General features: G+C 54.0%; 1 protein-coding gene across 5 annotated transcripts in view; it reads right to left on the reverse strand.

Moving 5' to 3' along the window:
* Nucleotides 1–10,523: 10,523 nt before the first annotated feature.
* Nucleotides 10,524–26,863, reverse strand: part of CHCHD6 (coiled-coil-helix-coiled-coil-helix domain containing 6) — a 239,609-nt gene continuing 223,269 nt past the window's right edge. For 3 of the 5 annotated variants that reach the window (XM_033210917.1, XM_033210919.1, XM_033210916.1), the window contains exons 8-9: nt 13,374–13,509; nt 10,527–10,751 (exon numbers count right to left, since the gene is read on the reverse strand). In XM_033210917.1, coding sequence (XP_033066808.1) covers nt 13,388–13,509 — 122 coding nt within the window. In that variant the 3' untranslated portion in view covers nt 10,527–10,751; nt 13,374–13,387. Of the gene's footprint in view, nt 10,752–13,373; nt 13,510–26,863 lie in introns of all 5 variants that reach the window. The other 2 variants (XM_033210921.1, XM_033210920.1) reach the window with 1 other exon arrangement.

The following is a 26,863-nucleotide window of genomic DNA, read 5'->3' on the forward strand; positions in this document are numbered from 1 at the left end:
GCAAAAACTGATATGGGTGTCTCCTGTGTCCATGAAGAGATGTATACACTGTGTCCAACATGCAGACACAGAGGGACATCCTGCCTCTCTGTTTGCAAAAAAGATACAAACTAAGAGCTGCTTTTAGATAGATCTCTCTCTCCTCCCTTCTTTCCTTTCCCTTCTCCCCCCTCCTTATTTCCTTTGCATACAATGAAGTCCCCAATCCTTAGGCACACAGGTCAATGAATGCATCTTTACACTTCTACACAAATACGTGTGTTATCTCCACAAAACAAAGGTTCTTCTGACCCCACCCCCGCCCCCCAGAGAACCCCTATCAGACTCCTTCACCATAGGTTAGTTTTGCCTGTCTTTGAACTTCATATAAAGAGACCCATCCAGTACCATGGCAGGTCCCCCATGAGTCACATCTCTATAATCCCCCCCTTAAGCGTGTGACTGGCTTCTAAGCAATAGATTAGGCAAATGTGAAGGCACGTCCCTCTCATGATTATGTTATACATGCAGGAGATCCCTTTGCTGGCAATGGAGGGTCTGTGAGCAAGTCTCCAGACAGAGGATGGCTGGTAGCCTCTAGCTGAGCTGATAGCAAAAAGACAGCCCATCGGTCCTCCAGCAAGATAATGGATTCTGCCAATATCCAGGTGAACTTGAATGAGGAGCCTGAGCTATAGAGAGGAACCCAGGCTGGCCACATCTGGAGGGCAGTCTTGGACCCCGCTGCACTACACCAGAGCTCCGACCCACGGGAAATGGGGGACAGACACGCATTGCTGCAAGCGACTGTTTGTGGTTATTAGGAGGCAGTAGATAGCTAATACAACCGTGAATTCTTCTGTATCTACCTCTGTCTCTCACCATGAGATGTCTGAGAGATCCATCCATGTTGCTACAGGGAGCTCGAGTGTGTTCTTTTTCGTGATGCTGTAGTATTTCATCGTATGAATAAACTACAACTTAACCATTCTACTTTCCATGAGCACTTGGGTTATTTTAACCTTGTGGCTGTGATGAGTAAGGCTCTATGAACATTCTTGTGCGTACTATTTAGAGGACATACATATTCATTCTCTTGGGTATTAACTCAGGAGTAAGATTGCTGCATCGCGGTGTAGGCGGATGTTTAACTTTTTAAGGAACTGCCAAGCCATTTTCCGAAGCAACTGTCATCCTTTCATACTCCTCACAGCAGCAGTGAGCCCCCGGGGGTTGCTCCTTCTCACTGACGTTGGGTATTGCCTGTCCTTTCACCTCAGCCATTGCTTGGATGTAGAAGCACTTCTTGGTGGTTTCAGTTTGCATTTCCCTGGTTAGTCGTGATGATGTGGAACAGTTTTTTTCATATGCTTACTGGTCTCCCTGGAGGATTTTCTAATATTACTTTCTTAGCGAGCGGTAGGGTTTTTTTTTTGTTGTTGTTGCGACCTTTAACCCTGAAATGGAAGTTCAGGGAAAGAGGAATTCTCCTTGTAAGGTGAGCTTTGCTGGAGCCTCTCATGGAGACACAGGGGGTGCCTCACCTCATCTTGGCCTGGCGAGCCCCTCAGCAGAGGACCTTGCTAAGCTACACCAGAGCTCAGACCCATGGAAAGCTGAGAACAGAACGATGGGGACAGAAAGAGCTGGGCTGGGAGGAGAAAGTCCAGGTCCCAGTAACTGTGGTTAAGCCTCTAGATGCAGCTGGCCTGAAGCTCCCTCCTGGACTTCTGAAGCCTACACATTCATTGCGGTAGTCAGTTTCAGCGAGGGTTCTGTCACTTGTGCAGGAGGGGGTGACCGACACTGAGCCTCTGTCCAGCATGCTGACATTTGGAGGACCCCCAAGCTCTGCAGCATGGGAAAGGGTAGAGGGGAGCTCTGCCTCCCAGGCGCTCCCCCACCCCTCCTGCTGCTGGTCTGCACCCCACTTCATTACTGAGTGTGTTTTGAGGCTGAATAACCATGTAATTGGCTTGTCCATTTCATAGTCAAACCTCGGCAAATACGTTTTTTATAATTAGTTGATGTTTATTTAGCGGGAATAACCAGCCCATTAAATTTAATGAGGCAGGATATCACATATGAGGGGGAAGTGTTTTTCCTTATGGAGAACCCGGTTTGGGCGGTGCTGGTCCCAGGGCCAGGGCAATGAGGTGGCTCGCCTATGTGTGGGTGTCTCTCCCGGGAGAGGAGAGGAGGAGTGTAGGGAACCGCAGCCCCTGTCCCAGCCTGCTTCGGGCTGTCCCATCCCCTCTGCTTTTTCTGCATTGTGTACCACCCTATAGAACCTGTTTTTGATCTGGTCTGTCTCCCCCACCAATCTCTAAGCTCAGAGGACAGGGCTTTTCCCTCTGTGTTGCTCATGCTCCATCTTCAGTAGATGAACACAAAGGGTGAATAAACAACGGAGATCCCTCCTGCGGCTGCCACTCCTGTGGCTTTAGGGGCCTCCCTCTGGCACACAGTGGCCTCCTGCCTTGTCCCTCCTCCCCCTTCTCCTCCTCCGCAGGGTTTATCCCCTTGCCTCTTTCTGCTTGGCAGGCAGGGAAAGCACCTTACTCAAGGAGATCCAGGCTCGGCCTGGGGGCTGAACAGCTGGGCCCAGGTAGCACCCAATGAAGACTCCAGATGTGTTGGAAGAGGGGACCCCTGCCTGGCCATGACCGGACAGGCCCAGACTGTGGAAGACCGTGTCCAATATCTACATTCAGGAGGCTTCTAGCCTAGGGGTAATAAGCAAAATTCAGATTAACTTAGAAAAACAGAAAATACAGTCAATTATAAAACAAAACCCAAAACATCCATAATCCTATCCCCAGAGAAAAGCACGATAACATTTTAATGTATAACACTCTTGACCTTTATCTCTGGGCATCTATATATTTTTACATATGCATAGGTAAGATTTTTTTCATCTAAAGAATGGGTTTGTACAGTGCATGCTACTTCTTTAAATGGAGTGGAGAGAGTGCCATGTGAATACACTCGGTATCCCTATTCTTAGAGGCTTTAGAGTTTTCTTATGGAGGTACCACATTTTATTTCATCCCCTATTGTTGGGCATTTTGTATGTAGGTTGTTTCCAATATTTTGACACTATTATAAACACTAGTGGCACACACTTGTAGTCCCAGCTTCTTGGGAGGATGAGACCAGAGGATTGCTTAAGCGCAGGGGGTCAAGGCTGCAGCGAGCTAGGATCAAGCCACTGCACTCCAGCCTGGATGACAGAGTGAGATACTGGCTCTAAACAACAAAAGAACTCCCACCCCCTGAAAAAAGCATGAACAAAGCAGCCCCTTCACCTGGCTAGCACCGGCTCAGCCCTCTAACCTCACATGACCGGGGCCAGGGGTTCCCAATTCCCGGGCTGTGGACCAGTACCAGTCCCTGACCTGTTAGGAACAGGGGCGGTGGGTGGCGAGCATTCCCTGAGCTCCGCCTCCTGTCAGATCAGAGGCAGCATTAGATTCTCATAGGCGTGCAAACTCTATTGTAAACTGCACATGCGAGGGATCTAGGTTGCATACTCCTTATGAGAATCTAGCTCATGCCCAGTAACCCGAGGGAAAACAGTTTCATACTGAAACCATTCCTCACCGCCTCAACCCCATCCATGTGAAATTTGTCTTCTACAAAACTGGTCCCTTGTGCCAAAAAGGCTGGGGACCACTGACCTAGGCCAAGCTCCAAGGCCCTGAGCTTGGGGGCCTCACCACAATTGATGGCAAATGCCACCTTTCCTGCTAGACCCTAAGCCCATGAGGTAATAGACTGGTATCACTACTGCTTGGAGGGCACCTAGGATAGAAAGGGGAGAGCAATGCTAGTTCCCTGTGTCCCCTGAGCAGCCGACTCAGAGATGAACCTGCAGGGCAGTTCTCAGGAAGGTACCAGGGTCCACACCCACATCATGAGGGAGGGGGCAGTGGGCAGAGGGCGGGCTGGGCTAGCTCCCGAGTTGGGACCCCCTTCCAAGTCACTCCCAGTGAAGACACCCTTTACAACCCACCCCATCACCAGGCAAAGGATGAAGCTCCTGGCCCCTAGGGTGTGATTGTTGGTAAAGTGGCTCTCAGCAGCCAAGGCCTCCCTGGAGGGCAGACTTGCCCTATGTTCCCAACTCCAGGAGCGTTCAGCTCCCTTAGGGGATGGTGCCTATGCTTGTCCCCACTTTACAGATGAGAAAACAGACTTAGATGTTCAGGAGTGGCTCAAGGCTTGGATGCTCCGGCTCCAGGGCAGGTGCGTCAGGGCTATGTGTGAACAAAGGGAGGAGGCAGAGAGCAGACATCAGGACGAGCGCCCAGGACACAGGACCTGCACACATGCTTCCTTCCTTAGGACTGGTTCTTAAGAGTTAGAATTGCTGTGCAAACGGTGTAGACATTGCCAAGTCTCCAATGATGATTCCGGACTGGGCTACTGCTTTTTCCATTCTGCCAGTTTTGGCTTCCTATATTTTGAAGCTCTTTGTTAGGTGTACCCATGTTTTATTTGGGGTTCTAAGTCTTCCTGTGAGCTGTCCCTTCTGTTATTTAAAATGCTCCCTTTTGTTGCCTATAACGCTTCCTGTCTCAGTCTGCTCAGTCTGATACTAATACAACCATTTCAGCTTTCTTACAGTTTGCAGGACTTTTTCGATTCCTTTCTTGTCAATCAACTTGTGCTCTCATAATTAAGGTGATGTCTCTTGTAAACAGCAAACAGAGGGATGTTGTGGGGTTTGTTTGGCTTGTTTTTGTGAGTTTGCACACCCTGAAAGGCTTCTGATGCATTTTACCCAATGAGTCCTCCCAGGGGGTCTCAGTGATTCACCTCCCGTGGCAGCACCACTGTGACCACTCTGCACCTTCCTGGGTGCTCCCACTCCCCTCCCAGTCACCTGACTCTGGGCATCCGTGGCCACATCTGCACCTGCGGGGGTGGCAGTACCATGGGAGGGTGAGGTGGCAGCAAGAGGCTGAGGCAGGACCAGTTTCTCCCACCTCACCTGGACTGTTCCAGGGCTCACAGCCACCTTGCCGGTGATGCCTGGCTTAGATCCCAACCTGGGGTCACGGGACTTCCCCAGGCCAGTAATGACGTGGGAAGGAACAAACAGCCATTTCTGCCAGCGGTCACCTTTCCCATCTGGAGAGGCAAGGGGAATGGACTGGCTCCTCAGCTGGGTCCCTGGAGCTGAGCAGAGCAAGACTCTGGGTGTCAGAGCCCCGCCTGGCACACAGGTAGGGCCCTGACTCCAACAGCAGGCACAGTTTGGTACTGGGCACAGGACTCTAGAGCCAGGTGGCTCCAAGCCTAGCCCTGGCTCTTAGACTGCGTGATCTTGGGCAAATCACTCACACTCTGTCCACAGTTTCCCCATTTATAAAATGAGGATAACAGCAGTATCTACTTCACAAGGTCATGTGAAACCTTAACCAAGTAAATATTTATAAAGGGCTCAGCACAGTACCTGGCACATGGTAAAGGTCTGATAAATGCTCAGTTTGATTATCGGCACTATTCTCTGTAGGCTGTCTTGTTGACACAAGGAATAAAGGTGCACAGGTACATGCACACACCTGCCAGTCCAGCTACATCTCACATGCCCCCCTGAGCATAGGCACACATGCAGGCACACACACCACTCAGTACAGCCCACACGGTTCCACTAAGGCACCTTCCTGGGCCTTTTCCTCAGACCCACTCCTCTACCACAGGGGGTGGCTGGCAGCAGCTCCCGGCTGCCTCGGCTCCAGCTTTCCGCCATGGAAGGCACTAACTGCGGCTAAGGGCAGAACGAAGCCAGGGAATTACCACCTCCTCCGACATGGGCAGCCCTCTCACAGCTGCTGTGGCTCCTCAGAGGCCCCAGCTCCCCTGTGCAGGGCCCCTGCGGTGCCAGCTTCCATTGGGTGATCCTGCCTCTTCCCTCTGTCTCTGCAGCCCCAGGTGGCAGGAGGTCCTATGGCTGCTGATCTGAGTTATCTCTCACACTATCCCATCTGGGTTTTTAGTTCCTCCATCTCCTTTGTGACCAATCCCTTGCATTCAGCTCTCCCTGCTCAAAAGCGAGGGTGCTATTTTCCTGGTCGGACCCTGGATGATACAACCAACGTCATCACCAAGAATGCCCCTGCAACTGGTGGGATGAGTATCAATACTCCCGCTTAACGGTCACTCAGCTGGGGCACGAGCCTGCAGCATCTGCCTCCAGGTGCACACCCTGCTGGACACACCCCTCACCTGTGAATTTCTCTCTCAGACCTGACCTCCTACCACACATAGCCACATGGAGGTACTGAGGTGTAGGTACACGAGAGCACACAAACACTCCCACTCCCACGCAGTGTTACAGACGACCCTGGGGACACACACACAGTCTCCAGCAGGGGAGTGGCAAAGATCTGGCTCTGAGGAAGTGGAGAAATGGCTGATAACCAGGCTGGGAAGAGCCCATGAGCATCTGTAGGTGCTGAGCGTGACTGGCTGCCTGTGCGTAAACTCAAGTACACAGGCACAGACATGAACACACACAGATGGACAGGTACACACACGCCTATGCACATGCTTGCACATGTGTGCTGGCGCACCATGCACTCACATGTGTGCACACACATGGATACACACGCAGGATGGACATGTGCACACAGACCCATACACACACACTTGCATACTTGGACACAGTTCACACCAGTGCACACACATTTGCACAATCATCCTGCATGGTGGACACCGAGACCCAAGGAGAGGAATGTGCGATGTCATGTGCACAGTCAGGAGCTCGTTCCCCCTTCCCAATCCAAAGACCCCAGAAAACAATGAGGGAGAGAGAAGCTGATAGAAATGATTGAACATGCCCTGGTCCTTCAGGGGTGCTGGAGTTGGGGAGTAGAGCCCCATCCACTGGAGCTCCCCCAGGCCTTGTCTCTACCCCCTCAGGTGAAGACTGTAGGGACTCACTCAGAAGAGCCTCCAGCCTCTACCTAAATGTATGTAGGTGTGCATGGGGGCACAGAGGGGTGGAGGTCAGAGCTGGGCCCCTAAGGATGGACAGGAGCTCACCAGGTGAAGTGTGCATGGGTGCCTCACTTCCAACTGGTCTGGTTGAAGAAATCCCAGAATGCTACCCCCACCTCCCTATCAGCGCCTCAGACTTTGCCACTAGCATGTCTGTCTGCTCCTCTCCAGTTACAAAGTCCATTCCTGAGTCTTGCCCTGTGGTCCCTATGGCAGAGTCTGCAGCTGGGCCTGGGATAGTTTCTGAAGCTGCCCTGAGGGGAGAGTCAGTGTAAGCCAGTGTTCCCCTCCCCACCTCAACTTGGCTCAAAGGAAAGGGAAGCTGGGCGCTGACAGGAGAACATTTGCTTCCCAGAACAATGCTCTCTCACAGAGAAGTCCTGTTGCAAATGACAAAAACCCAGTTCAGACAAAAAGGGAAACTTGCTAGCTCATGTTAACTTCAGGTCTGGCTGGATCCAGGTGCTCAATGACCTTGCACAGTCTCTCCATCCCGTGGCTGTGTGCCTCTGCTGGCTCTGCTCTCTAGAACCCTCTCCCTGTGTGGAGGTGAAGGTGGTGGGAAGAGGGGAACAGGAGTCGTTGATAGAGTTGGGGAGAGTGGTTCTTCAGAAAACTTGAAAAGCTATTTCTAAAAGAAGATGGGTGGATGCGGAGTGGGCCACTGGTGCTCCCTATAAATCCTAGACACTGCTTTAGTTGTTCTGTAATGAGGAAACTGAGGGTCAGGCCTAAGGGAATTGCTGGCCTTTCTTGGCAGCCAACGGGAGGCAGAGTCAGGATTTAAACTGAGGCCCCCAGGCCTGCAGAGCCTGTGGATTTTCCTGTGTGCACCGGGCTCCCTTCCTGCCTGAACCCACTACAGGAGGTGCCAAGACCCAGGACTCCAGGCAGATGCCAGCAGGCCTGGAGACGCTGAAGAAGCTGGTAATGGTCCTTACATCTCCTCATCTGAGACTAGTCCTGGTCCCCAAACGACTCCCTACCTGCCTGTACCAGGGACCAGGGGTGGCCAAGGGGAGCCCACGTCAGGCTGATCTTGAGAAGCCAGCGGGCTGTGCACACTGTGTTGCCTCTGGGTTGGAGGCCTGTGTCTGGGCTGGGTAGACACCCAGGAGGAGGGCTCTGAGGACTCACACAGGGCTTAACCCTTGAGTAATGTGGAAGGAGACCAGAAGCTCCTGCACAGAGCCTGAAGGAGGAGGAGACTAGAATCTCAGGCAGGGGCCATGAGCCAGACATGGAGGTGGAAAGTGGACAGACTGGTCAGGGTCAGGTGTGAGTCTTATTTTTAGGACCAAGTGGAAGTTTATGAAAATCCAGCAAGATCTGGGGACAGATGTGTGGATTTGGGTGTGTGGGAGGCCCAGGGCTAAGGACACTATGGGGAGGAGGGAGAGGGGTAAGCAGACCCAGCCAGCCAGGGGCCAGAAGCAGTGGGGGACCTCAAGGAAGGGCCCTGGATTCTGCATGAGCCCCTGGAGAGCCTTACCGGCCCCTGCCCCACACCTCCCACAGCTGTGGCCTTGCTCCCCAGCTCTGCTCTTTGGCCTTCAAACCTCTGTCAGCTCCTGGTCTGAGTCAATCATGCAGTGATGTGTGGGCAACAGTACCATCTCATGAGGCTGCTCTGCCAGCCTCTGTCCCTGGACGCCTCTTTGCACAGGCCCTGGGAGAAGGCTGTTGCTGCTACCGTCCACTGCCACTGCCAACCTCGTTCTGGCCCCGTTCCCAAAGCAGGAGGTAGCTTTGTGGAGCTCAGAGGCCAAAGAGGTGTTTTCACTCCTCTCAGGCCAACTGCAATCTGACCAGACTGGCTACCAGGGAATGAAGGAACAAGGAGTTGCAGGCAGAGGATCAGGAAGTCCTTGCCCCTGGAAGCTGGCTCTCTGGCTGTGTGGGAGCCTGAAACTGGAGCCCGAACTAGTCTGGAGGAGGAGGGGCCATTTGGAAGAAACCATGGGGCCACTGGTCGCTGGACACGGGAGGCCATCTGGGGTCACAGGTCTGTTGGCTGACATGAGTGGGCCTGGGCCATAGGCTCCACCCAGCAGAATCAGGAGCCACATAAAATGGGCGTTGTTTTAAGCTATGAGGTCTGGGGGTGGTTTGCTACCCAGACAGAGCGAGCTAGTACAGGCTCAGGCAAACCCAGCCCACAGGTGTCTGTGTACATGGGAGTCTGTTTCCCACCCCAGGATGTGTCTCTAACCCCCAAAAATGACACCTGGAGAAGAGGAGGAACAGCTGAAAGTTATTCCTGTGAGATCTGAAGTTGGACAAAGCCTTGGAAGCCAAACACTTCTGAGGTAGTCAGAACAGCATGGTGGACAGGCCTGACCTGTGACTCCTCACCTCTCCTCTTAGTAGGCCCCTCCCCGAAGGGCGCAGGCCAGGGTGCCCAGTGCCCCACCCCTCCTCGCTGCATCACACTGCATGGAGTCTCCTTGTGTGTTTCCACAGGCTGACCCGGGACTCCTAGAGAGGGAGTCTCCCAAAGCTGTCTGCCTGGCTGCTAGTATGCTACCCGCCCAGCCAAAAGGACACGCCCAAGCCCCAACTCACCCCTTGAGCTCTGAGTTTGAGAATCTGAGAAGGGAAGTTTGTGCTGCCAAGTCTGAGTCAAGGCTGCAGGCTTTCAGCTCCAGATGGCATGGGGACTCCCCAAGGGCTCTATCAGGAAACCCAAGGTCACCAGCAGAGCAGTTAGAGAATCTCAGGCTCCACCCCAAAATCTTCCTGCTGGCATGGTACAGGCTGAGTGTGGTCAGGGCACCTTGGGTGGGGGACATGGCCAAAGGTCAAGGACTGGAAAGCCAGTGTTTGGACACCAACCAGGCAGAGCATGTCCCAAACCCACTTTGTCATCTGCCCTCCTCAATCCCTGCATTCCTTATTTTAGAACCCCCGACACCCAAGTCACAGACTTCAAAGTCACCTGGCCTCTTCTGTTGCTCAGTTGGTTTCAGTCTTGCCAATCGGCCCCACTAACCCGCCTTGGGCTTGAGCTGTGCGGGGCCCTACACACTGGTGATGCTCCCTGGCGTTGAATCCTGTCTCCCTGGCACCACCTGACAGCCGGAGCAACGTCACTCAGAGACAGTGCCAGCTCAGCCTGCCGCACCCCAGTCCTGCCGCCTCTGCAGCCACGCCGCCTGACTGCCTTGCCTGCCTTTGCTCTCCTCCACCCCCTGCTGCCCTCACACCTGGGATCCACTCGGCTGGGTCTCCGGCCTGCCCTGCCCTTGTCTGGGCAGCTTCCGCCCTGGGCGCAGGCAGCACTCGCTGTAGGAAGCTGGCCTGCTCTCCCTCCGTGCCATCCCTAGAAAGTCCTGCTCCCCTTCCTTCTCATCCCTGCTTCCACAGCAGCCTGCTGTTGCTGCTGCAATGTAATTAGGGGTTCCCAGGCCATCTTCCCTGCCAGTCCAGGGACTCCCTGAGGGGAGCAGCCCATCTTCCTCAGCTCCACTTCGCTGGTGTCCAGCAGAGGGCTGGACGCAGAGTAGGCAGCAGTGACTGTTTGCCAGTGAGTCAACGACTGAAAACAAAGGCATCTGCTTTATTTGTTTTCAGACAGTAGCGCATACTTTGTTTCCTAAACACATGGCAGCCCCAGGCTCAGGGGCATATGCAGGGGCCCAGCAGGAAACGGCAGGGCACAGTGTCTGTGGCCTAGGGCTCTGTGGACTGTGGTCCCATGATTGGTCCCTTCTTCAGGGCTCCAAGTCACTGCCAGGGCAGGGAACGACGTCTGCTCCTCAGCCCTACAAAGAGAACAGGTCAGAGTTGAGTCAGGGCCCACTCCGCCCATGCCCAGCAGCTCTGTGCAGACTACCCTGTGACAGCAAGCACTTCCCAGGGAGCAGCTGTGAGTTGGTCTCCCTCCTCACCTGGAGACCCATCAGTGAATCTCTTTACCTCTGTACCCCGGAGCCCAGCACAGTCCCCGGCAGCAGGGGACAGGCCCTCACTCCATGCGACAGTGACACCAGCACACGCTCCCCTCTCCTCTACTCTCCCAGGGCTGGCTCAGAAGGCAGGTCCCCTGCCCCCATCCCCTCAACCTGCTGCGGTGTTTCTGACAAGCACCTTGGGTATAGAAGAGTCTAACCCAACTCTGCTCTGCCTCATCAAGGCCTCCCCTCTCTTCTCTGACTTTTCGCAGCTCAGCGGGAGCCTGCTGGGATGCTGGGGTCCGCACAGTCAGGGTCCTGTTGTGGAGAGCCTGAGGTCCCTGTCCTCATCTGAGATGCCCAGCACATTTATACACAGGCAGGCGCCAGGCTCTGGGCCTAGGCATCACCTACCTGCCCTAGGAGCCCCAGGGCAGATGCTAGATCCTGGAGAGAGAAGCAGTGCTGCCCCACGCCAAGGCCCTTGCCCATGTGGGCCTCTGTCCCCTGCCACTTGGCCCCTTGCAGAAGCACATCTCTCTTAGGGATCTTCACCCCCCGCTCTCTGGCTCTGCCAGCAGCCTTCTGAGGTGGAGGCTGGCGAAGGGTGGTGAGAGTCTCTCCAGCACTTGCCATATCTCATACACAGGGCACCAACCAAGCGTCTGGGTGTTGGGGCTCCGAGGGAGTCAGGTTGAATATGCTGAACCCAAATGCACACACACTGCCAAGGCAGCACAGCACCTCTGGTGCTGCCATCACTCAGTCTCCGGTTTCTTTGCTAGTCATGTGAGGGGTAGGGGCCGGGAAGGAGGGAGATAGGACTGGCAGTGTCCCAGAGCCTCTCTCAGGGTTTAATGTGATCTGTGTTCCTTGGCAATCACATTTTTGCTTAGGTGCAAGGAATATATATTGGTGAGGTGTGCTTGTTAAAGAAATACTCTTGGGGGTGGTGGGTAGGGGCTGAAAACTACCACAGAGGTGAGGCTGGATGGAGAGAGGATGGAGTCGAGGGCTGGTCACTGAGGGGTAGGCCCTGCCAGGAAGCCAAGAGGCTGCAGCAGATACCTGGGTAAAGAGTCAGGTGTATGATGAACAGAGACTCGAAGCTGCCCTTGATTGGGTGTGGGGAGGATCTGGAGGCTTCATCTTGCTGGTGAGCAGGGAGTTAAGTGTCTGGTCAGTGCGAAGGGCCCTGGTCTGGCCCAGCCTACCCAGCGCCCCAGCGCCTCCTGCCCCCGTGGAAGCAGAGTGAGCAGCCTTCTACACTCTGAGATGGAGGAGGAGGCCGCCTGTCCTGCCCAGGGCTTCCCTCTCTCAGAAGGCTGACAGAGGCCTTGCATCCACTCGTCCTGTGTGGAGCTACCTCTGGGCTGTGCTCTGGCCATGAAGGGACAGTCAGTGCTGGTCGGGGCTGTCACCAGCCCAGGGTGGAACAATCAGCCTTGGCAGATGGGTGTGAGCAGGGCATGACCCGAGGAAGCTCTCACAGGCCCGGGGCTGCAGGACCCCCCTCAGTTCAGTGGGAGAGATTTCCCCTCGGACATAGCTGGAGAGCACAGAGCATCTGGCCTTAGCCTTTTCCACTCCAAGTACCTAAAGCAGCCTGTCTCCTACTCAGGCCAAAGAGGCTTTTCTGTGGGAAAGGAGACCTCATTCTATTGCTTTTCCCATACATTTTCACAAACAGGCTGCACTCCTCAGGGAGCCCAAACTAGGTGTCCTGAGAGTGAATGATGCTCCCCAAGGTGGGAGCTGTCCTGTTGGGGTGGGGCAAGGGTGAGGTGTGGCTGGGAACAGCCTGACTGCACCAGAGAACCCTATGGGACCTGGGAAGGGGGAGGACTTATCTAGGATAGACAGCAGCAGTTGGGGGTGGGAGAGGAAGACAGTAGGAGCTGGCTGGGAGCACATCACAGGCATCCAGGACAACCGAGGCCCACTGGAGTGGGAGGTGACCAGAGAGCACAAGAGGCCTGGGACCACTCACCAGGATGGCCAAGTCAGCACACCCCTCTAGACCAGCTCGGGGGGGTGGCTGTGAGCAGCTTCTGATGGCCGTACCCGCTCCCATTCCTCTTCCAGACGGCCTGTCCTTGCTGGGACCCCCAGGCTGCACTCGGGCCTCTGCCACGCTCCCACCCCTAAGTGCCAAGAGCTAAGAAGTCCCTGGCACTCACAAAGGGCCCGGCCCTTCAAGGTGGGGCCTGACTTTACCCAGCCTGCTCCCACCCAGCCTAATAGGGCAAACACCACAGGGATCATCTCCCCAGCGCCAGATGTCCAAGGCGCTCCTGGAAGCAGCCAGGAGAGTGTGCAGGTGACTGAGGAAAGCAAAGACCCAAGAATCCCTCCCTTTGCAAATGCAGATACCTCCAGGTGGAGCATCTGACTCTAACAGGAAAAGGTAGGCAGAGATCTTCAATGCTAGACAGAGGCACCTCCCCTATCTCCCAAGGCCCCTGGAAACCTGGGAGGCAGGCAAGGCCTTACCTTGTGGGCGGCGCTCACGCAGCGTTGGTATGCCTTGACCAGGTCTGAGCACAGCAGCACCTCATGCGGGCGATCTCGGTAGCAGTGGAGGATCTGGGCCTGCAGCCCTGAGCAGACGGGCTCCAAACTGCGGGGCCTGCAGAAGACACGAGCAGGCAGGCCTGGGGCTCAGGTGCCAGCAGGCAGGGGAGAGAAACAACTCACATTCACTCTACCTATCTGCCAGGCGCTAGGCTAAGCCCCTGACACCCACCAGCGTCCTTTTAAGCCTCAGAGAGAAGCACTGTGCTTTCCTATTCTAGAAATGAGAGGACGGTCGCAGGGGTCAAGCCCTGTGGTCAGGGCTTAGGCTCACAATATAGCAGACACTGAAATGTGCTGTGGTCTGGGGCTCCACACCGGGCTCCTTCACTGGGGCCAGAGCACCTCCAGGAGGCGGGAAAGCCCAGCGAGCTGACCCCCACTGGAGGGCCCCCATGAGGATGGTGCAGTTCACCTCCAGGACAGCCTGCCCCGCTGCGCCCAGGATAGCCATCCATCTATGCCTGGGACAGCCCGCCCCACTGTGCGCAGCATAGCTGTCAGCTGCTTTCCTGTGCCTGTGGTTTACCCACGACTATAACCATGTGACTTACTTTTCTCCTGATTTAAAACTAATATGTGTGCAACAAGGAAAATGAACTCTACAGAGATGTCTGAAGAAATGAAAAATGTTCTTTTTACTTCTTAGAAGGAACCACAATAATACTTTGGTGGGTAATTTACTATTCTTTTCTTTCTTTTTCAAAGTAGTTTTAGAACCCACAAAAGTGAGTAAGTTCACTTTCTAAAATTGTGGGAAAAAAGAGCAAACATAGATGACACTAAATTCAGTCACTGGCCCAGCCTCCTGAGCGTAGTTTTGGATCGGTTGGTCTCCTTCCAGATTCCTCTTCCTCTCTCTCTCTCTCTCTCTCTCACACACACACACACACACAGTCGCTCACTGACACACACAGCAGCACATTTGTGCACTCCCTGCCGGCCAGGCACTGTCCTCTGGCTACTGCACGTGCTCAGTGCTGCTCCTCACAGCTCTGGTAGCAGACACTATCGTTCATCATGCTGTTCACACATCAGGAAACTGAGGCTCAGAGAAATAAGGCCACACAGCTGGACAGTGGAGGAGTGGGGCATATTTATTTACATGGCTTTGGATGTACTGTTGCTGCTAATTTCTTTTCTTAAGTGGGTTTTAGGTCAGGACCCTTCCCAGCTGTAGATGGACCCACTGTAGCACTTGACAGCCTTTCCAAATTGACCACCACTTATGGCTAAGGGCACCAAAAAGAGCTGTAAAAATGTAGAAAGCCATTCCTCAAGTTTCTTAGCAATAGAAAGGATCACTGTCACACATGCCACAGCTCTGCTTCAGGCACGTGGAGAGACATGCAGGTCAGTTGCTCTCCTACCAGGGTCTCCAGAGCCATTGTCATCTAACAGTATCTCAAACACAGTTCCTCAGCTAGAAACCACCAGCATCAGTATGATCGACAGCTTGGGAACAGGACCCTGTATTTAGCTGTCTCACTCCAGAAGTCTGTGGGCGGACACTTCTGTACACTGTTGACTTAGCAGCGATGCCACCCAGGCCTGGCCTTCCCTTCTTGTCCATGTCATCCTCAGGCCACTGAATGCAGTGCAGTCCTCTCTGCAGTAGAGATCAAAGGTAGCAGGGAGGAGCAGGTCTCCCTGCTGTCTCATCTGACTAGGTGGGACAATGCTCCCCTCAAACCCCACTCCAGGTTTCTCCTCTACTCACTGTCTAGGACCAGGTCACATACCCATGTCTAACACCATCGCTAACATGAGCAGTGTGTGTCCCACGTTCAGCTAAGGCGAGCAAGACTCATCCCCAGGGCACCAGAAAAAAGAGCAGTCCCTAAATTAAAGACGGGGAGGGATGAGTGTGGGGTGGGGTGCAGCCGCCTGTGGCTGCCATGCCACACCACTGCCGAGGTAAAGGATGTGAAAGGAGAGCACGCCTTCCCCTTCCTGCCGGGGCAGGCCATGGTGGCCTAGCCCTGGCCTGGGTCCTTGAATTCCACCCCATCCTAGCCATTGAGGTCACAATTCTGACTCATGTCTACACTGCATACACCAATTCTTAAAGGGTCCTCTTATTTCCTGAAGAGGACTGGGCGGGAGGTGGGGGGTGGGGTCTTTTATCTGCACTGACCTCTCGTTCTTACATATGCAGGGCAGATGAGCCCCTGGCGTGCAGTCCTCTGCCCGGCTCTGGAGACCCACTTTGCTGGCCTGTGTCAGCTGCCACACAGGCAGCTAGGGCAAGAATACAGCTGGGGTGTCTGGGGTGTCTACGGCTCCACATCTGTATTTAAGAACTGTGACATGGGTGTGTCTAGTTGTGGGCTTTTTAGGCTGCTTCTTTCTTGGGGGACAGCTGGCCTCATGGCATTTTGTCTCAGGCAGGCGTTCCCAGGGACTGCACACATGACTTTGGTTCTGACTGTTCTGACACCTGTTTTAGGAGCGCTTTTAAGTCACAGGTCAGATCTTGGCTCTCTGCCTTCATTGCAGAGGCCTCCCCTCCTGTTCTGCTCCCTGGCTCTCCATCCTTGGAAGGCTGTGCTCTCCCTTCCCCAGGCAGGGTTAAATCTGCAGGGCAGTGGGCGCCTTCAGTGGCACTGCCGGTCTCCCTGGGCTCTCTCCCGTCACCTGTACTGCTGTCCCCTCCTACCAGTCTCTTGCCATGTCTTCTGCTCCTCCTGACGGTGCTGGCCCTCTAGAGTCTGAGACCCCAGAGCATGACTTCCATCATAGCCTCTGCTGCACTACCCTGAAGCGGGACCCCACCCTGCCCTCATGGGGCCCTGGTGAGCCTGGTTCCTGGCTGCACTGTGGAGGTCAGCAGGCACTGAGGGGCCCTGTGTGTCATGATGAGTGGCTCAGGGGAAGCCCCAGGTTTGGTAAGGGCAGAGCTGTCCTAAGCTGTAACTCTGTGAGGCTTACAGATCTATGTGAAAAGAGGTGCCAGGGACAGGACAGGCGGAGGCTAAGTGGCCCCAGCTGAGTCATGCGGCTGAACCTCATGGAGCTGGAGCGCTGACCTGCCAAGCCCTGCCCTCTACAGAGGCACAACAGAGACGCTGACACTTCCTTTGCAGAATGGTAATGCACAGGAAGACACAGCCACATTTGCCCCTCTCCCCATGGTCAACCTGGCTGTGTCCCCTTCTCACTGGCTTCTCTTACTTTGGTTTCAGGTCCCAGGACAAGGGCCTCTGTGTTTTGAGGGCAAACCTCCCAGTGGGCTCCCAGTTCAGGAGAAACTGGGCCGTGGCGTAATCTATCCCCTCCATGCCAGTATTGCCCGTGGGACCATGGCAGCCTCTCTGCTGGGACTTATCAGAACAATACGAGGAGACAGAATGGGAGGCAAATGTCAACTGGAAGAAATGTCACCCATTTGTCCATAAAAAGGCTCTGAATGGGTAAGACAGGGAGAGCACAGCTCTGGAAATAAAAAGCTTTCTCTGAAGCAGGCAGGGCTAGGCCTTGGGTGAAGCCATTCACAAAAGTAGGTGCACTCTATCCACCCTGAACCCCTCCCAGCCCTGGCACACCACGACCCTGTTTACAATGCATACAAAACAGCTCCCATGTTCAAAAACATCGTATTGCAAACAGCTACTCTTCACATGCACAGATAAAGGTATCCAAAGTGTGCCACGAACTTACCAGGGATAGAAGTAAGTCCTATACCCCTGTGTGAGGACATTTCCTTGGAGAATGAAGATCTAATGGTCCATGTGGCTTTGAAGGGGTTCATGCCATTTGCATTGGTGTATGGGGTGTCTGTTTGCACAGGCATCATAGGCAATGCCCAGGAAGTTGGCTCATCTCACTGGCTCTTATGTGCCTCGTCGGTACAATGGGAACAGTAACACCGCTTGCCCCAGAGATGAACAGAAGTGTGTGCTGTGAAGTGCAGTTCTCATAGCAACCTAGCCATCAGTGTGAGAAACTGAGGTGGGGCCAGGGCCCGGAGTGGGGTGCGCTTACAGAAGGGCTGGGTTACTGGAGGCACTTGGCAGAGAAGAGCTGAGGATATGCTGGGGTGGTGGAACTGCAGACGTAGGGCTTGGAGGGTGGAATCTTACCTTAAAGGGTCCCTCCCTCTACAGCATAAGCTCTGATATCATTCAAGACCTAGTTCAGACCTCGCCCAGCCTCAGTGGTGCCTCCTCCTCAGGCATGTTAAGGCATTAGCGTGTCTGCATAATCATGGTGTCCCTTCAACAAGGACCTGGCAGATGCCTGAGGCTGGGACTCTTGGTCTAGTGGAAAGAACACAGGTTCTGGGATCAGACAAACCTGGGGCAAGGCGCTAGCTTTGTCACTTTCCACTGTGTGGTCGGTGCATCAGGTATGGAGGAGGACCCCACCCCACAGAGCTGTTGAGAGGATGGCAGGAGAATGGCAGGTGATGCCCAAGACGGCCCAGTCAGAATGTGCTCAGTACCACAGTGTGGCCCTGAAGGATTCATCGGCGTTCAGTAAATAGGACTACAGAAGACCCCACACACAGCCTCCTGATGGCCCTGAGAGTGTGATGACCATGGACAGGGCACATGGGTCCTGGTCCCTGGCGAGCAGGCCACATAGGTCTGCCTGACTCCCAGAGCTCCCACCCTGTCTGCTGAGACCACAGACACAGCAGAGTGCAGAGGCCCCACGTGGTTCCTTCCCAACCCCTGTGCCTGAGCAGGCCTCTCCCACTGACCTCCTCTCCTGGACCTTCTCCATTCCCTGCACTCCACCCAAAACACATTCATCTCTCAAAATATGGAAAAGCTTTTCCAATCGAAACCCCCTTTTGCCTCCATCTCCATCCCAGGCCACAGCAGCTTCTCCTTGCTCAGAAAGGTGCTGCCTGGGGCTCCCCCTGCCCCACTCCCCTGGGCCCCATGCCGAGCCTCACTGCTCGGCTGACAACACCCGCCTGGACCTCACTGCCTCTCTGGTCCCTCACTCTGGTTCTCTTCTGCTGGACCCTGGGCCTCCGCTTGTGTGTGAGCTCCACCTGTGGCCCTGCCTTTGTCCCCTCAGCACACCAGCATGGTGCCCAGCTCAAGACCTGCTGTCCCCTGCCTGCCATGCAGCCCAGCAGGTGGCCACAGGCCCAACGGGACCAGGCATGGCTAGTCCTCACCCCAGCATCTCCTCCTTCTGAATTTCAGTTGGGTAGGCAGCACCAACACCCAGCTGGTCCAGCTGCATACCCGGAGCACCCAACTTCTCCAGCCCCCATGCCCACAGAGCGCCCCCAAGTCTAGCCTACAGGAGAGCCCTAGCCCGTGCCTTTGTCTTCACTGTCATTAAACAGCCTCTCAATGGTCCTCTCTACTTCCAGCCAACGGTGATGCTTTTAGAACATAATGCAGGCCACAGATTTCTAAAACACCAAGGCAGTTCAAAAACTCATTTCTTGGGTAATCACAACTCACTGCACAATGTGCTAAGCATTATCTCATTTAATCCCAAGCAGGCCCATATAAGGTAGAAGCTCTGTTTTTCCTTAAAACAACACAACACAACACAAAACAAAAACAAACCCAGTGTCTCCAAGTGATACAGTAACTTGCTTAAGTTCACCATTTGAAAAGCAGGGCCAGATCTCAGGCCTAGTTAGACTATACCCACACCTCATGGCCTGCTAGGTCTCCCATGGACCTCAGGCTGCCTCAAGCACCCTGACACTGTGACCTGTCACCCTGCCATTGTCGGAGAGCTGGTATAACCCTGCTGCCAGCCTGAGTGCCCTGAGAAGGTGGTCTGTGTCCCCAGCCCATCCCCAGTTGGATGAGGGAACTGACCTCACATGTCTGGTGGCCGACTGGCCCCTGGTCTCATTCCCACTTCTCCTCAGGCAGAATGCACTACACTTGGTGAAGAACCCATAACTAGCTAGAGACCCAGGAGATCCTCCCTCCCTTTTCCTTCCCTCTGGTCTGGGTCCACTATCCATAAATCTCTGTGCAACCTTCCCTTCCATCCATAACCTCTGTACCCTTCCCTTTCCACTCATGACACACCTCTGAGCAACCTCCCTTCCAATCCAGGCAAAGCTTCTATGCAACTTTTCCTTCCATCCATGGAAAGCTTCTATGAAGTCTTCCCTCAGTTACATGACAACATTCTGTACAGTATTCATTTTTTTTGTATTAGTCTGTTTTCACACTCCTATAAATAAGTGCCTGAGACTGGGTAATTGATAAAGAAAAGAGGTTTAATTGACTTATAGTTTTGCATTGCTGGTGAGGCCTCAGGAAACTTACAATCACAGTGGAGGGGGAAGCAGGCACATCTTACATGGTGGTAGGTGAGACAGAAAGGCAAAGGGGGAAGAGCCCCTTACAAAATCATCAGTTCTCGTGGGAACTCACCATCATGAGAACAGCCTTGGCGAAACCACCCCCATGATCCAATTACCTTCCTTCCTCGACACGTGGGGATTACAATTCAAGATGAGATTTGGGTGGGGAAACAGAGCCAAACCATATCAATTTCATCCATGACAAGCTTCCGTGAGATCTTTGCTTCCCATCTATGACATATGCAACCTTCAATCCATAACAACAATCCATGCAACCTTTCCTTCCCATCAACAACAATGCTTTCTGCATCATTCCCTTCCCAACAATGGTATGGCTCTGTGCAGCTGCCCCATCCCACCCATGACAAGCTTCTGAACACCTTCTCCTTCACATCATAGCCATTCCTCTGTGCAGCCTTTCTCTCCCATCCATGAAAATCCTGTGCAGGCCAGGTGCAATGGCTCATGCCTATAATCCCAGCACTTTGGGAGGCCGAAGCAGGCAGATCACTTGAGGTCAGGAGTTTGAGACCCACCTGGCTAACACGGTGAAACCTCATCTCTACGAAAAATACACAAATTAGCCAGGCATGGTGGTGAGAGCCTGTAATCCCACTTACTTGGGAGGCTGAGGCAGGAGAATCACTTGCACCCAGGAGGCGGATGTTGCAGTGGGCAGAGAGCATGCCACTGCACTCCAGCCTGAGAGACAGAGCAAGATTTTGTCTCAAAAGAAAAAAAGTCTCTCTGTAGCATTCCCTTCTATCTGACAATTTTCATTGCAGTCTTCCATTCCCTTCATAGACATTCTAGTGCGCAGCCTTCCCACCAATCCACGATAAGCCTCTCTGCAGACCTTCCTTCTTGTAGGACAAGCCCCTGTAAACTACACTTCCTTCTATGGGAGGCCTCTGTGCAACCTTTATCTCTGTCTCTGACTACCCTACATACAACTTTTTCTTCCATGCACAGAAAGCCTCTCTGAAGCCTTCCTTTCCCTCACGGACAAAACTTGGTGCAGTGCTCACTTCCATCCATGACAGTCCTCTGCGCAGCCTTCTTTTCCCTTCATCTGTGCAGGAATGAGAATTCTGTGTGGAGACTTCCCTTCACACCCATGGCAAGCCTCTGTGCAGTCTTCCTTCCCATTCATAACACAACAAGCCACTGTGCAGCCCTCCCTTCCTCCCTAACAAATGTCTCTGAAGATTTCCCTTCCTTCTATGACAAGACATCTGTGCAGCGTTCACTTCCATCCATGACAAGGTTTTGTGCCTTTTCTTCTCATCAAAAAAGCGTCTGTGCATCCCTGCTTCCCATCTATGGCAAGGCTCTGCATTCTTCCCTTCTCATCATAAACATTCCTCTGTGCAGCTTTCCTTCCATCCATAAGAATTCTGTGTGCAGCCTTCCCTTCATGTCCAAGACAATCTGCACCCTTCCCTTCTATCTAAGCAAGCCTCCATGCAGCCTTTCCTTCCCATTAGTGATAAAGCTCTGTGCAGCCTTCCCTTCCGTCCACAGCAGGAGTCTGTGCAGCCTTCCCTTTCATCCACAGCAGACCTCTGTGCAACCTCCTTTCCATCCACAGTAGGAGTCCACGCAGCCTTCCCTTCCATCCACGGCAGGAGTCCATGCAGCCTTCCCTTCCGTCCACGGCAGGAGTCTGTGCAGCCTTCCCTTCCATCCACGGGAGGAGTCCGTGCAGCCTTCCCTTCCGTCCACAGCAGACCTCTGTGCAGTCTTCCCTTCCACCCATGGCAGGAGTCCGTGCAGCCTTCCCTTCCGTCCACGGCAGGAGTCCGTGCAGCCTTCCCTTCCGTCCACAGCAGGAGTCCGTGCAGCCTTCCCTTCCGTCCATGGCAGGTGCCTGTGTAGCTGTCCATGACTGTACAAACCTCCTGGGTCCAGGGCTACCACTGGGTTATGAAGTGTTGCTTGTTTGTGCCTAGATAGGAACTGCAGACTGTTGGGCAGGGTCAGGTTGTCCCCTCTGTTCTCCTTGGCTCAAAGTCAGCAGTACACCTGCTGGTTCAAAGCACACAACTGGCTGTATCTGAGACTCTGCCAAGCAGAGGCATTGAAGGGAAGAAAACACTGCACCGGGCAGTGCTACAAGGCAGGAGCTGTGCCACCGCTGTCTATTAATGCACTGACTTCACACAGCAGGACTCTCAGGTAAGGCAGAGACACCCCTGTATTTCTCAGGTCTCCCCTCCTGGCGTGGGTAGCATGGGTTTGGCCTGCATGAGCCAGCCTGGGCTAGTACAAACCCATTCATGGGCCCATTCATGGGGTGAAACCGTGATCCTCCAGGGAGAACATAAAACTGGGCTTCCAAACTCCATGGCCCACTGTCCAAAAGGAAACAGACCCAAACACCAAATGAGTTCCTCAATTCGAAGCCAGGTACTATTTTTAGCTTTCCTGTAGCATAAACTATATGTTCCACTTTTGGATTAAGTTAGTTTGGAGAGGGTGCTGGTCACAAATTGTTATCAGAAGAAGACAACCTGGTCATGTTGAGGGGTCCAGGGGCTCCTGAGAACTAGACATGTGCAAAGGTTAGTGGGTTTGATGATCCCCTCAAATTCATGTCCTTCCTGGAGCCTTGGAACATGGCCTTATTGGGAAACAAGGTTGTTACAGATGTGATTAGTTAAGACAAGGGCATATGGGGCAGGGTAGGCCCCTAATCCAGTATGAATCTCATTCGTATTCTCATATGAAGAAGAGACGAGACACAGAGACCACCACACAGGGAGGAGGCACTAGGGGGACTGAGGCTTGACAGTAGAGCAATACGTGTGCCGACCAGTATGTGTGTCCCGGAATGCCAAGGATGCCAGCACCAACAGAAGCCTAGGAGGGGCCGAGACAGATTCCACCTCCAGCCTCAGAGCGAACCTGGACCACCAACACCTTGATTGTGGACCTCTGTCCTCCGGAACTATGAGAGGATAAGTTTCTGGGCTGAAAGGCCTGACATGTGGTGCTTTGTTTTGGCAGCTCTGGGAAACCCATGTCGTCAGGCATGCCACAAAGGGGTTGGACCCATTCCCCAGAAGTAGAGTGGGGAGCAGGGATGGGCAGGAATGACCGGGGGACCAATGTATCACTGATCCCGTTCTGAGAGCAGCGTGCACTTTCCACGGCATGGTGGCTGGGCCCAGGCACACATCAGCAATAGCTGCTACATTCCAATGGCCACCACATGCCAGACTCCATGCCAGGGTCTGCACATGGTGTCTCCAATCTCCATCCTCCCCTGTAAGGTGTTATCTTATTTAGAGATGAACTGACTCACCTTAACCCACATAACCGAAAAGGGGAGGAGCCGTAGCTTATGAGCAGGTTCCTAAAGCTGCTTCCAGGTGCTGCCCAGGAAGTCTTCCGCAGTGGGAGAGATCTGGGGTGAGGATCAGGCTGTGGGAGGGGAGTTGATGGTCAACAGCACAGGCAGAAAATTCGGCCTCATTTGAGAGTGAATCTGGATGTCTGTGGTCCTGGGAATTTCTGCCTGTCAGCGCCTCCTGTGTTCTAGGTTCATAACAACCCTGTGAGCTGGGCCTTCCTGTCCCGTTCTGCAGATGGGGTTGGTGAGTCACAGGCAGCTCATGTGACTGGCCCACAGTCACAGAGCAGTGGGAGGAGCCGGGATAGGAAGAGCGGAGTGTGCTCAGCTCCATAGCTCTTGCTCTGTGCATCGCCACATGAGCTCCACTCTGCCTTGAGAAAATTTCAAGACATTCTGAAAGAGACAACCAAGGGTACTCAGAAAAACCAAAGACAGTCGCTCCGAACCACGTTAGGCAGGGCTCTGCATGGGGCAGAAGCTTGCCAACTCCCAGTGGGCAGCCGGGAAGCTCCCAGCCCAGGAGCCACAGGGAGGAAAGTGAGAGAGGAAGACACGAACTCATGGCAGCCTGCCACATCAACACAGAGGTGGGAAGAAAAGCGAATGGAAGTGTTCCACCATGAGCCCGGCCTGGCAGGAGCATGGGTGGCACCTTCCCATCTTGGGCGCACACATCGTAGGCGGCCAAGTCGCTCCCATCCCTGCAGGCACTCCAGCTCCCAGGTGGGCAAGAAGAGGGATTCGGGGCCAGACCCCAGGCCCTGTTCTCTCTCCCTCATCGATTCTGCTGCAGAGCGCGCCCAGCGCCTGCTCACACGTGCGGCCCCAAATCCTCTGTGTGCTCTCTTCACTTTATTTAATAAATGGAATCTCATCAACTTATCCTTCTCCTATTATCACTGCTGACATCAATCTGATAATATTGGCCTGGTGTGGAACTGGGCTATTATATGTCCTCCTGATACTTAATTTCAGAGAAACATCAGCAGGGGGGTGAATATATGGAGCAGGCTTTTTATTACAGGCAGTGGTAAGGAGATTCCGAGTGAATTAGACATTCATCTTTGTCAGGTCCAATCTAGCTGTTCAGGAGGGGTTTCTATTTTAACCCGTGGCTAGGGCTGAGGCGCTGATGAGACCAGCTGGTTACTAAGGACTTGGTTAACTGACTGCTATTGACGATGTGCCACTCAGCCCGGGTAAGTGGGACCCAGAGGTCCTGCCATCGATCAACACGCCATGCAGGATCGCTATCAACTGCGGGATGCCGGGCTCCAGCTGCCCCATCCTTCAGGCGGGAGAAGGGCCGGTTTGAGAGCCCAGGCCTGTGAGAGAGCCTGGGGGTGCATTGCTCCCAAGAGGGCCTGAGACACAAACAAGCCCCTGGCTGCTGCTTAGTGAGGCAGAGACTGCCTGTGACAGTATTGTCCAGGACTATCCCTTCTCTCTCACACACACATGTGTGTGCACACACGGAAAGAAGAAAGGGCCATTCCTCTTTCTTCCTTCGTTGGAAAAAAATGAAAGAATGCACACTTTCCGTAAGAGGGGATGCACTCCCATTCACTAGATGCCAGAGGAAGCCAGGTGGGGTGCTTTCTGGGCTTTGTCTAGGTGGAAGGAAAGTGCAGGGCCACGGTGGCCTTTGGTGCTGGGGGATGACGACTCCCAGCCCGCCTGTGACTGAAGAGCTTTCTGACACTGTTTCTGCCAATGAGACTCACCATGGCAGCCCCTTGCAGCCATGGCCTCTGAACACAGGGGAGTCTGTGGGCTCCCAACCCTGCTCTGTGTGGGGTTGCAGGAGGCTCTTGAGCACAATCCTATGACGTGACCTCCCCCAGCACTGGGTCCTCAACAAAGCAGGGAGTTGTCACCCAAATGGCACTGGGTGGGTCCCTAGCACTCTAGACTGTGGGCGGCCGCCTGTTCCCCACCCCCTGTCGTCTTAGAGTCACCTCTCTCCTGGAAACTTTCGCTCACCTTCTGGCTAATTCACTTCCCCCCTCAAGTCTCCCCCTGAGTCTACCCCTTTAGTCTCCCCATGTCTCCCGCCTCGAGTCTCCCTGAGTCTTCCCTCAAGTGTCTCCACTCGAGTCTCCCCTTGAGTCTCCCCACTCGAGTCTCCCCCCGAGTCTCCCCGCTTGAGTCTCCCCACTTGAGTCTCCCCCCGAGTCTCCCCACTTGAGTCTCTCTGAGTCTCCTGACTTGAGTCTCCCCTATCAAGTCTCCACACACTGAGTCTCCCCCATCAAGTCTCCCCCACATCGAGTCTCCCCCACACCAAGTCTCCCCTACACCGAGTCTCCCCCTCCCGAGTCTCTCTCTTCAAGTCTCCCCACTCTCAAGTTTCCCCTGAGTCTCCCACCTAGAATCTCCCTGTTCCCGACTTCCCCCTCCCAAGTCTCCCTATTCGAGTCTCCCCAACCCAAGTCTCCCTGCTCGAGTCTGCTCCTCCAGCCTGGCTCCTTGCTGACATCAACTAGAGGGATCTTTCTGACTCATGATGGGGTGGGTGCTCTGGCCCAAAACTCCCCAGAGGATGGCGCCCCTGCAAGGCCTGCTCTTCCAGCTCTGTGCTTTGGCCTCAGCAATCCTGAAGGTCAGAGCTCTCAGAACCCGAGGCCTGGCCACCTCCACTCAAGCACATAGCCAGTTCATGGTGAGCCGAAGTCCTCCTCACAAGAGCTGCCCATTCCTGCTCTGCTGTCCTGAGCCTCCCTCCTGACTGGCCTCTTCTCCCCAGCCTTTTCCACAAACTCCATCGTACCAGCCTAAAACGCCCCCGTAAAGACCTATGCTAAATGAATATCCTTCCTTCCTTCAATGGACAACTACTTACTAAGTGCCCATCCCATGGTGACAAGACTCACAAAAACTGAAACCTCTGCCCTGCCCTCAGGGACCCCTCTCACCCACCCACAGCCACAAGGCCTAGAGACGAGGCCAGCTCCACAGCGAGGCATTCTGGCCCCTCTAGGCCCCAGTCCTGAGGAGAAGGTAAGTCTCCATCCTGCCTGATTGTCATCAACTGTCCCCGCGTCTGGGGCCCCAGATTTCAGGAACACTCTTGACTCCTCCTCCAATCTGCCCCCATGTCTGTCTGCTAACTGCAACTTCCCCTGAAGGTCACCTGCCCCTCTTCCCACTGTCACACAGGTGCTGTGCGTCTGTGTAGTCCTATGTGGACAGGCCGCCAGCCCCGCCTCTCTGTCCCCTCTCATTGGGAAGAAGTGTTACTGACTCAATGTCACTTCTGCTCTGTGGCCTCCCTGGCCTGCTCACCTGAGAGGGTCCCGTGACATGGACCATCTGAGCACACTGCACCCAGTCATGTGGGGCACGCTGTCTCCCCACTAGACAGGAGTGCCTGGAAGCCAGGAACCACAGCTTATTACCTCTGCTCTAAGGTCCTCACAGAATACTAAGCAGGAAGCAGATATTCTATAAATAAATTGAGGTAGGCAGAGCATCAATAATTAAGAGTCACTGGGGCTCCACCTTCTTCCAGCTTCTAGGGGCAGAGGCCAGATCTGACTGACACATTGGATGTGGATGTATGCAGTCTGAGCTGGGGCCTTTGTAACCTGGTGGGCCGAGCCCTGGGCCATGCACCCAGCCCCTGGCTGAACAGGCATCTGTCTGGGCCATGCCATGTCCTGCATTCTCACCTTCTCCTCGCTTCTGCTCCTGAATACAGCTCAGCGCCTACTGCCAGGTGTGTGAAAATTCTGTGTGTGAAAAATCTGTAAC

This window comes from Trachypithecus francoisi, unplaced genomic scaffold (genome assembly GCF_009764315.1).
Source record: "Trachypithecus francoisi isolate TF-2019V2 unplaced genomic scaffold, Tfra_2.0 Lachesis_group0, whole genome shotgun sequence".
Classification (NCBI taxonomy): Eukaryota; Metazoa; Chordata; class Mammalia; order Primates; family Cercopithecidae; genus Trachypithecus; species Trachypithecus francoisi.